Here is a 12,982-nt window from a genome sequence, read left to right on the forward strand (position 1 = left end):
TAATCAGTTGTTCTCCCTTTGTAACAATATTGGGAAGCTCTGGAGTAACAACCTCATCATAGTGCAAAACCAAAGAACTAGGGACTAGGCGAAGCAGATACCAACATCCCATGCTAAATTAAATGAGAAGGTAGGCTCTTGGGACAGACAGAAACTAAGAACCTCTTATACACAAAAGACATCCCTGAAGAAAAGAATTTTTCTTGAGAGCTCTTGATACAAGTGTTATAGCTACCTACTACAAAATCTTACAAGGATCAATACAAAAAAAAAATCATAAATACAAAATGACAAGATGCAGAAGCAAAATGCAATTTCAGAACTCCTGCCCACCCAAAACAAGTCTAAAAGGCATCAAGATAGAGGAAAATGTAAGACACACATCTGAAATTTTGGAAATGATACCAACTAAAGTAAAGATATAAATTCATGAGGCTATACAGGAAATCAAATCAGAAATAGTCTCCCAGGTTAAAAAAAAAAAAAAAGGAGTGACAAGCATAATGAAGGAATTTCTTGGCAAATCTAGAGTAGATATAGATTTTTAAAAATAGAGAAGCATAGGAAAATGATGGAAACCTTGGATGAACAATAAAGAAAAAAATAGAATGCATAAAACAGATTCAAAGAGATATGAAGGAAATTAAAAATTCCATAGAAAGCTGGAAAAAAAAAACCTTGAATCAAACAAAAGATACTCTTTCAGACCTTGAAGACAAGATCATGGCTAATGATTATGAAAGGAAAGAGCTCTTAAAAATAGCAATGGATTGGGAAATAACAATTCAACTGCTGCAAGATGATGCAAACAAAAACAAGACTGACAGGTGTCAATGAAAAACAGGAGTGAACTCAAATGATGTAAAAAGACTATTTGCACAAGTAATAGCAGAAAATTTCCCAAGCATGGGAACAGAATCTGACAAACAGATAAATGAGGCAAATAGAACTTCAAATTGCCACAACCAGAATAAATCTAAGCCCAGACATATAACAATCAACATCCCCAAAACTCAGCACAAAAACAGAACATTAAAAGCTGTTACAGAAAAGAAGAATGCATATGAAGGAAAGCCCATCAGGATCACAGCCAACTTCTCAACACAATCCTCAGATCAAGAAAAGGTTGGAGTGAAATATTTCATGTCCTGAGGAAAATAACTTCCAATCCATATTGATGTTTCTACAAAACTATCATTCAGAATTAATGAGAAATAAGATATTCCATGACAAAAATCAAGTGAAGAAATTCATGACCACCAAACCAACTCTACAAAGAGTTCTGAAAGATATTCTAGATAGAGATGAAAATAATCACAAAAAAAAAAAAACCAAAAAAAAAAAAAAAACCACACAGGACAGGCAATTAAACACAGGGGAAAAACAGGGAACCAATACCAGTAAAATTACATTATAAAGTTAAGACAATATATATTGGTTATAACCACCATTATAAATGGCCTCAATTCACCACTCAAAGGAGACAGAGTGGAAGAATGAATCAAGAAACAAGATCCAACAATATGTTGTACACAAGAAACATATTTAATACAAAAAGAAATTCATAGGTTGAAAGTCAAAGGATGAAAAGCAATAATACACCCAACAGGAACCCAGAAAAAAACAAGTGTATCTATTCTGTTGCAGGTAATGTGAAATTCACACCAAGAGTAATCAAAAGAGATAAAGAAGGTTGCTACATACTTGTTAGAGGAAAACTTCAAGAATGAAAGATATCAATCTTAAATATATATATATATATATGCATTAAATATAGTAGCAACCAAGTATATAATACAAATATTAACAGACATGAAAAATCAACTAAGCAATAACACAATTGTAACCAGGGACCATAATACCCCATTGTTACAAACAGATAAATCAAATGGACAAAAATCAACAAAGAAATATCAGAACTGAATCAAACCTGTGAACAAATGGACTTAGTAAATGTTTTTATAGAGTGCTGTACCCAACAACATCAAAATATACATTCTTCTCAACTTCCCACAGGACATTCTTTAAAATAGACCGTATTTACTAGCACATAGAACATGCTTAAGTAAATACAAAGGAACTGAAATTATCCCATGCATATTTTCTGACCATAGTGCAATGAAATTAAAAATTAATGGCAAAAGAAACCACAAAAACTCCATAAACATATGGAAATTAAATAATATCCTCCTGACTAAGCAACGGGTCACAGATGAGATTAAAGAAAAAATTTAAAAACTTCTACAAGTAAATGAAAATGAAGATACAACATACCAAAATCTGTAGGATGCAATGATAACAGTCCTAAGAGAAAAATTTATAGCAGTGAATTCTCACATCAAGAAAACAGAACAAGCACAAATAAAACAACCTAATGTTATACCTCAGTCTTCTAGAAAAAGAAAAGCAAGTCAAGCCAAAAGCCCCTACAAGGGAGCAAATTATAAGGATCAGTGCAGAAACTAACACAATTAAGACTAAGAAAACAATACAAAGAATTAATAAATCAAAGAGTTAGTTTTTTGAAAGAACAAATAAACTTGATAATGCCTTAGCCAACCTCATCAAAAAAGCAAAGACTCAAACTCATGCATTGAGGAATGAAGAGTAAAATCACTACATATCCTGTTGAAATTCCAAAAATCTTTAATACCTACTTTGTGAGTCTTTACTCTCATAGGATGAAAAACATACAAAATAGACTAATTCTTTGATGTGTATGAGTCACCAAAGCTAAATAAAATGATACAAAAATTACCCAGTGTAAGTTAATGAAACTGAAAATATAATTGAAAACTTGCCAACAAAGAAAAGTCCAGATACTGATGGATTCACTGATGAATTCTACAAGAAATTTAATGAACACTTAATGCCAATATTCCTCAAATACTTTAATGATACTGAAAAGGAAGCAACACTCCCTCATTCCTGGAGGCAAGTATTATTCTGATACCAAAACCAGAGAAAGATCCTACCAAAAAAGAAACCTATAGATCAATCTCCCTAATAGACATAGATGCAAAAATCCTCAATAAGATACTAGCAAACCGAATACAGCAAATTATCAAGAATATTATACACAATGATGAATGAGATTCATCCCAGGAATGCAGAGATGACTCAACATATGGAAATCAATAAGAGTAATACACCATATCAACAGAACCAAAGGCAAAATCACATGATTATCTCAATAGATACAAAAAAAAAAAAAAAACTTCACAAAGTCCAACATTCATTCATGATTTTAAAAAAAAAGCCTACAGAACATCTGAATATATAATCTTTATCTCAATCTGATAAAATCCATCTATGACAAACCAAAAGCCAACATCATATTAAATGGACAAAAGGTGAAAACTTTCACTATAAAAGCAGGAACAAGAAAAAGATATTCATTATCACTACTCCTCCCAATATGGTTCTGGAAACATTAGCCATAGCAATTAGACAAGAGACAGAGATGAAAGGACTAAGACTAGGAAAGGAAGACTTTAAATTATCATTATTTGCAGATAACAACATATTCCTCATAAAATATCCCAAAACCTCCACTAAAACACTTCTTTTTAATAAGCAAATTCAGTATCATAGCTGAATACAAGGTTAAAATTCAAAAATCAGTGGCAGTCCTATACACAAACAACAAACTCAGTGAGAGAGAAATTAGCAAAACAAAACCTTTCCCAATAGAATTTTTTAAAAAAGGGAAATACTTAAGAATAAATCCAACAGTGGAAGTAAAAGATCTATATATTGGAAATTACAGAACTCTAAAAAATTGAAGAGAATTTTAGAAAATGTAAAGATGCCCCTTGCTCATGGACAGGGAGAAGTAATATTGTAAAAGTGACCACGCACTAGAGTCAAAATGGATCAAAGATGTAAATATTACAACAGAAATAAATAAATCTACTGAAGAAAAATAGATAAAAAACCTCAAGACATGGGTGTAAGCAAAGAGCTGTGAACAAAACCCAAACTACACAGGAAATACTTCAAAGAATCAACAACTGGGATCTCATCTTATTAAAAAGTTTTTGTACATCAAAAGAAATCTCCAACAGAGTGAAAAGATAACCCATGAATTGGGAAAAAAAAAAATGATAGCCAACTGTCCCTCAGACAAAGGACTTCTATGTGGAATACATAAAGAGTTACTTTAAAAACTCAGGCCCCCAAATTCAAAGACCCAATCCAAAAATGGGCATCTGAGATGAATACACACTTTACAAATGAAAAAATACAAATGGCAAATAAATGCATGAAAAAAAATGTTCAACATCATTGGCCATTCAAGAGGTGCAAATTAAAACACTACCGAGGTTTCATCTCACCCAGAAAGAATGGCTATCATTAAGAAATCAACTGGTAGCAAATGCTAGAGAGGCTGTGATGAAATAGAAACCTTCTCCACTGTTGGAGGGAGTGCAGACTGGTGAAACCACTATGGAAATCAGTGTGAAGGTTCCTCAAAAGTCTAGGCTTAGAGTCCCATTTGACCTACCTATTCCCCTTCTGGGTATATTCCCAGAAATAAAAACATCGTACTACAGTGATATATGTGCACCCATGTTTGTAACAGCACAATTTATAATAGCTAAATCCTGGTAAAAACCCAAATACCCATCAACCAAGAAATAGATAAAAAAAAAAAAAGATGAGGTATTTTATACAATAGAATACTACTCATCCATAAAGAAGGATAAACTTGAGGCTTTAATAGGTAAATGGATGCAATTTGAGACCATACCCGTAAGTTGAAATAAATCAGACACACACATGTTAACATCATATTGTCTCCCTGGTGTGAGAAATTGAAAGAGTAAATAAGGTCTAGAATATACACAAGATACTGTGAATTGGGAGGTAATTGTTTAAAAGGCAAAAGGAATTAGAGGAAGGAGAAAGGAAGAGAAAACAGAGAAAAATGCAAGGTAGCTATACTATAAATACCTCTTGGTTCCCTGAAAGTGAAGGTTCATACTAACATCAACTGGGTAATTTTGTTGTTGTTGTTGTTGTTGTTGTTGTTGTTGTTGGAACCGGGGATTGAACTCAGGCTCTTGTGCTTACACAGGAAGCGTTTATTCCACTAAGCCATCTCCCCTGCCCCTCAACTGGATAATTTTTGATGCCCACATCTTGCTCTCTGAGCAACTACTTTGAAGATGACCGTATGCAACGTATTGACTCTTGCTATTCTCCTAGTATTGTGTTTTGAAATTCCGAAATTTTTCTAAAATTATTCTTGTTTTGATTTTTTAACTACTTCAAGTATGTTAAAGCTCTGCTTACCTAGAAGGGAGAAGGAAAGAGATAAATGAGACTCTGTCAACCCCTGATTTAGTTCATCAGGAAGGTATATTTGTTCTGTTTATTGGTTTTTGAGCTCACTCTGTAGCCCAGGCTGGCCTCAAACTTGCTGCGATCCTCCTGTACCAGCCTCCTGAGTGCTGGGATTATGCACTACCACATCCAATAGGAAGGAATTTTTGTAAGAAAGTTTTCTTTTCCGCCAAAAAAATGAACAAATAAAATTTAAAAAAAAAAAAAAAAAGGCAGGAAAGTTTTCTTTGCAGTGTGAAAGCCAGCACCACTACAGAAGATCCTTGGGGAAATTACAGTCCCATTTCCCAGAACAGAGCTGGGCACTAGAGGACATTACGAAACAAATGAGGTCCTCATGTACTTCTCCACCTAAGCATGGCTCCTCCCCATGTGCGCTAGATCTGTCCTGGGGGCCCAGAGACCTTCCGATGTCCATAGCAGCACCCCACTGAGACCAGTGGTTTATTCAGCAATGTTTATGAAGCTTTGCCCACTGAAACAAAGGGAAAAACCAGTCCCTGTCAGTGTGACCCTCTTCACCTGATCGTAGTTACTTGCTTTCAGTTGACCCTAAAATTCACCAGTTGTAGAGGCATAGATGTATTAGCCTTCCCATCACTGGAACAAAATGCCTACTGCCCAAAACTTAAAGGAAGATATGTCTGTCAGGGGTTCAGACTTTCAGGGAGCTCAGTCCACGGCCAGCTGCCTCCAAGGCTATCATGTCATGGTAGAAGGGCAGGGTGGAAGGAAACAGCTCCAGCCAGGAAGCAGAAGGAGAAGCGAGGATCCAGGGACAAAAATAGACCCTTCCAAGTACCCCCAGTGACCCCAATCAGGCCCAACCTCTGAACACATGAGATTTGGGAGGACATTTTAGATCTAAACCATCATAATAAATGGCACCTGTGATGCTCGGGTTGCGATGGCAATGGTGACACTTGCTCATATGTACACAGACTGCCAGTCACTTCCCAACCTCCAGTCACCTCTGCCCGCACCTCACCCCATAAATTCCCCCCAGCCTCTCCTCGAGGAGTATTTAAGACCTACCCTCCTACCTCTGCACACGGCCACCTCATGAGTAAGCCTTCACTTCTGTAAATTTCAATGACTGGCATATTATCATCCACAGCAATATATGTGCAACCGTGTTTATAGCAGCCCATTTTGTAACAGGTAAGTTTTAGAAACAGCCCAAATGTGCATTAACTGATGAATAAAGAAGATGTGTGTGGGCGGGGGTATTATACAGTGGAGTAGTACTCAGCCATAAAGAAGGATAAGCTTGAGACACTTCTAGGTAAATGGATGCACCTTGAGACCATACTAAAGTACAATAAATCAGCCCAGAAGGCTGCCTGTCTGCCCTTACTCAGCCTGGAGTAGAGTTGCTTTGGTCAGAAGAGCAGGGGGCTCCCCTTGAAGACAGTGATGTAAGCTGCACATCATGACTGGTGGCTGGAGACAATCGGCAAGTTCAGATGAGAACAGTTAGTGGTTCCATAACATCTGGACTGCTAGTACACGCACTGCTCGCTGGATTCTTACTGTTCCATTCACTCACCCCATCCAGGGGACAGAAAGAAAAACACAAGGGAGCCTCTTTCACCAGTGTCTCGTAGGAGCCGGGCACTGGGTAGACAGACGTTCTTCTAAGCCACAGCCATCTGCAAGGGTGACATCAGAATCCCATCTTCATGGATGAGCCGCAGAAAATGTTATCAGAAGATGCCTGGAGCCAGGTTCCAATCTGGGGCCCACTGCTTCCACTCAGAGTTCACTTTGGAGATATAAATAAAACCTATACTACCCACCAAGGATGTCCAGAATTCCTGGACTGTGAAACAGGACATCTTTTGGAGAAGAATAACCAAGAGGGGGTGTGACTTTCTCTCTCTCTCTCTCTCTCTCTCTCTCTCTCTCTCTCTCTCTCTCTCTGTCTGTCTCTCTCTCTGTCTCTCTGTCTCTCTCTCTGTCTCTCTCTCTCTCTGTCTCTGTGTGTGTGTCTCTCTCTCTGTCTCTCTGTCTCTCTCTCTGTCTCTCTCTCTCTTTCTCCCTCTCCTATGTTATGGCAGGCAGCAAGGGGAAATGACAGAGTCCAGCAGGGTCTTCTCCACCTTGTGGATACAGAAGAATCATCTGGAGAACAGTACAAACTTTTCTGTGCCCAGCCCGCATGCCAGGCCAGTTAAATCAGGATTGGAGGAAGAAGTGGACAGTAGGGCTCAGACTTTATGTTTGCTAGAGCATACATGATTCCAGCAAGTGGCCAGAGATGAGCAGTGTAGATGAAACAGACAGACAGGCATCTCGGAAACTTTGCCCCATGACAGGTCTTTCTGTTTGGCTGCCCCCGGCTCGCAGCTCTGACCACACTGCCATCTGAGTTGCTCAGACTATCTAAAAATACAGCTCCGTGTGCTGCTTCCTGACTCAAATGCCCTTCAACCTCAAGCTAGATTTTCTTTCCTATCCCATGCTTGTGAAGTGAGGACATAAACAAAAGCAGCTCAGATGGCACCGTGTCACGTGAGATGCTTAAGCCAAGAAGACAATGGTGAGCTTTCGTCAGGCAGTCAAGCTAGAAGGTGATGTTTCCTAAGGACGCACCAAGAATACCACAGACAAAATAAGAAAATCATTACTAATAACCCAGAAGATTACTTGTCTCCCTTTCTAAAAATTGTGACAATGACTTTGACATATTTTTTCCTTTCATTTCAAGGAAAAATGTCAAGTCATTAAGATTTTTCTGAGAAATCAGTTATTCCACAAAAAAAGAGCTAGGCACATACAAAAGTTTTAATATAATTTATCATTCTTAAAACTTATGCTATAACATAGCTCATCCTAGTAAAAAGAAAAGATTGATGGTGCTCATTGAATAAAAGCAGTAAATAAATTGGTATAATCATACTTTGTACATAAAAAATATAATCCTTTCCTTGGTAAACCTTGTATTTGTGTAAATTTTGACATTTTTCCAAAATGATTTAAAATTCATTCTCGCATTCTTTCTACTTATAGGGGAAAAAACTGCATGACATTCTCACTTGTGATTGTACCATTTCTGTTGATAAGACAAGCAGTATCAGTCCATTTTAGAGATAGGAACATTGAGATCCAGAGACAGTCAATAACTCAAAGTCACAAAAGGTTAATAGAACAGCCAGAAAAAGAGGCAATGACTTTTTATGTGGGAGCAGATAATCAACATTTTGCACATAGCACAATGTGGTGTGTGCATGTGTGTGTGTGCATGTGTGTATGTTAAAGTCCAGTAGAGAAGACTAATGCTATGCAAAGAAGTAATTTCTTTTTTGCTGCTTATGAGAAAATCTCAATCGAAACTGGGCTCATCTAAAGCAGAACCTTTGTTTCAAGTTAGCACATTTTACCAGAAAAGAGGATTATAGAATCAACTTAATGAATAAAATTAACTTGCACAAAAAGCAGCTCCACAGGCCCTTATTCTTCCTTCAAGTGCAGAAATTGACACATTTTTAATCATAATTTTAAAGGATAAAATCCTCAGGAAACGTGATGAAAAGAACAAACAGGTGTCTGACTGCTTGCATATTTGGCAAAGAATCATTTCATTAACATAAAATAAGCTGCACAAACAGTGCGATTAAAATAATTCCCACCTTTGATGGCAGGAATCAAGAGAAGAGAGGAGCTCCTGCCTCACTCACCAGAAAAGCAAAACTGGCCCAGCTGCTTCCACTCTGAGACCTGCAGGTCCCCACATGGACCAGAAGAGCAAGAGCAGCCTCGACGTTTAAAAGTGAAGGTTTCCAACCTACCAAAGACATTTTCTATTCCACGCATTTAGTGTCCATTTGCTTTTGCTGTGACAGGATGCCTTCTCCAATGACCTGGCATCCTAACAGCCTGCAACGGGGGAAGCCCAAAGAGGCAGCCTGGACAGGTGACCTGGTTAGAGGGCGGGGCTGCAGGTGCAAGGCAGAAGGGGGCATGGAGTGACCCCCCTCCCAGTAAGAGCAGGACAGGGTGTGGGAGGGTCTTTTATCAGTTTGCCTAGATGGGAAGCGGGAGCCTTAAAAGCTGTCAGAAGCCAAACTGCAAAAAATGGAACCAGTGTCTTCATGGTGAGGATGGAGGTAAGACCCAGTGGGCACCCACCCCTGTCCCAGCCCATCTGACTGGAGCCTGCACAAAGTCAGACTTGCAGGACCCTCCCAGTCCCAGGTCCCAGGAACACACTCCCATCTGTCACTCAGACCCCATAGGTTCCAAGGAAGGCCAGAAACAGTCTTAATCCACTAAAACCCAAGGTAGTGCTTTAGGACTTTCTTACATTTCTTCACACAAAATGAAACTTGAGGGCCTTTAATACTGCCACCGCTAGCAGTATTGTCTTTGAAGTTGGAAGGCTGACACTCAGTTTGAGTCTCTTCACATACAGGTACAATTCTATTTCCAATCTCCCTTGAGAACATCAGGCTCTGCTTCAACAGCCACACTGTCGGTGACAGGTACCATCCATCCTCTAGCTGAGCACATGCGGGTTTTTGTTGCTCTCGTTGTGCTGTTTTGTTTTGTCTTTCTCTCTCTCGCTTTTTTATTCAGATTGTCTTTTGTGGTATTGTTTTCTGCTTTGTTTTCTGTTCCCATAGAAAAAGAGAGTCTTGAGTCTTACTGCAAGCTCATGGAAGATTAAATTAAATTAATCAGGAATCAATTTGTTAAGGGCTTTGAGCTCTCATAAGCCCATAAGTTCTTCTGCATAAGCAAATCTGATCAGGTCCTAAATGTGCTAAGTCTTCCTGCTGGAATTACAGCTCCTTCCTGTGCTCTTGCTCGGATCTCAGGATCCAGCGATGCTGTGCTCAGGTGGGCAGTGTCCACCCAGTTAAGCTTGCTGAGAGTGGGAGCCACCCAGAAAACCCAACCTGTTCCTCACGGGTGGCTTTTGCAGTGCTTATGTATTAGTCCATGATTCTTCTGAATAAATGACCATATATATCAAATCACTAGTTAAGACAAATTAATTTATTTATGCTTCTTTATCATTCATTTCTGGAGAGCACTATAGAGCTCTTTCTCTTTCTTGAAGACTTTTTAATCTTATTTTAGAGTCACAAAAAAAAAAATTCTCAGAGTTATGTTAAATTCTCAATGCCCGGGGCTGGTGAGATGGCTCAGTGGTCTAAAGCACCTACTTAGAACAAGCTTAGCAAAACGCAGGGACCGCGGTTCAATCCCCCAGCACCACATGCCAGCCAGCCCTGCCCCCTGGTGGGCTGAGCTGGCCACACACACACACACACACACACACACACACACACACACAAATTTAAAAAAAAAATCTCAATGCCCAACCTTCCTTTTCATTTACCGAAGCTGATGTAAGCTCTCTCTTCTCCTTTCTGCCTATTCCCACCATGCCCTGGGTCCAAGTGAACTATTTCTTACAAGGGAGGAATTTGTACATGTATGTAAAAGCAGTTTGATAGAAGCATTCGGGGAACTCATCTTGCAGGGTAAATTAGTATGGGTCATTCTCTGATGCTTAATTGGTAGTTATTCTCCTCTTTGCAATTCAAGCCTGTGCTCTAACGGGCAGGATGACTCTACCAGCATTTCCCCCAAGAGCTGTCCTGCCCCAAAGCTACTCCAGATGTTCCTACCCCACAACTCACCATCGCCACTGCCACCACCACCATCATCTCCCACGAAGGGATTAAAGCTCATTGAATCCGACTGATGCTGAACACAACCTCAAAAGATAGATTTGAGCTTATCCCTTGTTATTAAAGAAAAAGAGATTTTAAGTAAACTCTAAAACTTCTACCAAGGTCAAAATTTTTAATCCCATTTAACACTACTTTTTAAAAGTAAAGCCTATGGTTGAAAAGGCAGCCTTCTTTTTCGTTTTTCTTTCTTTTGAAAGAACTCACTTGAGCATTCTCAAAGTAACTCTTCAAGCATTATACCAAATATGTAAGAAACAACTCCTTCATCTTGTTCCACGTTCACGTGGTTTAATTCAAGCACTTCAGGTCGACCAGTTGTTCATCTGTCACGGTATATTAGCGACTTAACACCTGGTACTTACACAGGCGGCCCCAACAATGTGCCCCCTGAAAATGTTACCAGATTTCATTGAGCTTTAATGTACTTGTAAGAGCCCCATTTATTGTTATCTGCCAAATCCTCCTGGAAATTCTAAATTCAAGGGCAGCTGCTGGCCATCTCCCGTCCCTCCCATCACCGCGCACTTCCTGGAATCTTCCCAGTGCCCAGCCTGAGCCCTGGCTGCCCCCCCTAGGCGTGCGCCCGGAGGACGTCCGGCCAGGAGGGTGACACTGCTGGCAGGCGAACGCCCCTTCTGATGGCTCGGGCTGCTCCAACAACCCATCCTGCGATCCGGAAGGGCTGGGGGAGCCCGAAGCGGGCCCATAGTCACGTGCCTCCCACATCGTGCACCCTCGATATGCGCAGGGTCCAAGAGGAAGGGTGGCTGGACCCTAAACACCTTGCCCGGGACTCGCGGAGCCGGGTCCTGTGCCTAGCACCCCGGCGGTACCAAGCCCGCTCTCAGGCAGGGAAAGGTGGTTCCGCCCAGGCCGGGAAGGGCGCGCCACTCGCGGGCCTGGCCGTGCCAGGAGTGCCGAGGCCGAAGTGGCCGCCGAGCCCTGAGAGCCCGGAATGACATTGCCAGGACACTAGGATGGGCAAGGGCAGCGGCACCTGCACGGTCTGCCTGGAGGTCTGCGTCCTCGCCGGTGGTGAGGCCGGATCTACCCGCTTCCTCAAGTGGCAAGAGCTGGTGTCAGATGAGCCGGGGACGCTCCCAGCGGCGGCGGCCGGAGGAGGTGAGGCAGAGTGTGCCCGGCCAGCGCTTCGCCCCTAGTCCAGGGCGTCCACTCACCTGGCAGTTGCTCCCCGAGACCCCAGGGGGGCAGGTGCAGTTGTAATCGGGCTCGCTAGCTGGGGCCGGTTGCTCTTGCTCTGGTAGCTGGCGCGGGGTGCACACGCCCCCGTTCCGGCAAGGCTGCGCTGCGCACGGTCCCGGGGCGGACAGGGGCGCGGTGGGCACCGGGCTGGCCAGGCAGCAGCCTCGGGGCCCAGCGCCGAGCAGCAGCGGCAGCAGGGCCAGCGCGGGCAGGAGAGGCGCGCGGTGCTCCGGGGCGCGACGGGGAGGCATGGCCGGCCGGGCGGGCGCGCGAGCAGGAGTCGGAGCTGGGGCGCGGACGCAGCGGAGGCAGCAGAGGCAGCCGCGTAGTCTGGGGCTGCTCCGCACCGCCGGGCGCCTCCTGCAGCTGCGGGGAACCGTGGTTCCCCAGGCAACCGCGGGCGGGGCCGGAGGGGCGGGGCCGGAGGGGGTGGGGCGCCGGGCGGGAGGACCCAGAGCCGGAACCCTTCCTCGGTGAAGACCTGGAGGCGGGGTCACGGGAAGGCGGCCCAGGGCCCGGGTCTGAGGTATCCGGGTCTCCGGCGTGGTCCTAGGAAGCCCAGGGGGCGCAGGGGTGGCGGCACGGTCTGGCCCGGAAGCTCAGCGATGCTCCGGCTACAAAGAGGCTGGAGAGGTCCACGCAATCGGGAGCCACGCGCCGCCTCTGGGAGCAAAATCTGCGAGAGCGCAGCGGGCACCCGCCTGACATCGTTCTCCGGGCCTGGC

General features: G+C 42.5%; 1 protein-coding gene across 2 annotated transcripts in view; it reads right to left on the reverse strand.

Annotated features, from left to right (window-relative positions):
* The window catches only part of Dner (delta/notch like EGF repeat containing), a 340,243-nt gene extending 327,625 nt beyond the window's left edge, over positions 1 to 12,618 (reverse strand). For both annotated transcript variants that reach the window (XM_023722281.1, XM_004637300.2), the window contains exon 1: positions 12,233 to 12,618. In XM_023722281.1, coding sequence (XP_023578049.1) covers positions 12,233 to 12,508 — 276 coding nt within the window. In that variant the 5' untranslated portion in view covers positions 12,509 to 12,618. The remainder of the gene's footprint in view (positions 1 to 12,232) is intronic.
* Positions 12,619 to 12,982: the final 364 nt, after the last annotated feature.

This window comes from Octodon degus, unplaced genomic scaffold (assembly GCF_000260255.1).
Source record: "Octodon degus isolate 3935 unplaced genomic scaffold, OctDeg1.0 scaffold00089, whole genome shotgun sequence".
NCBI lineage: Eukaryota > Metazoa > Chordata > Mammalia > Rodentia > Octodontidae > Octodon > Octodon degus.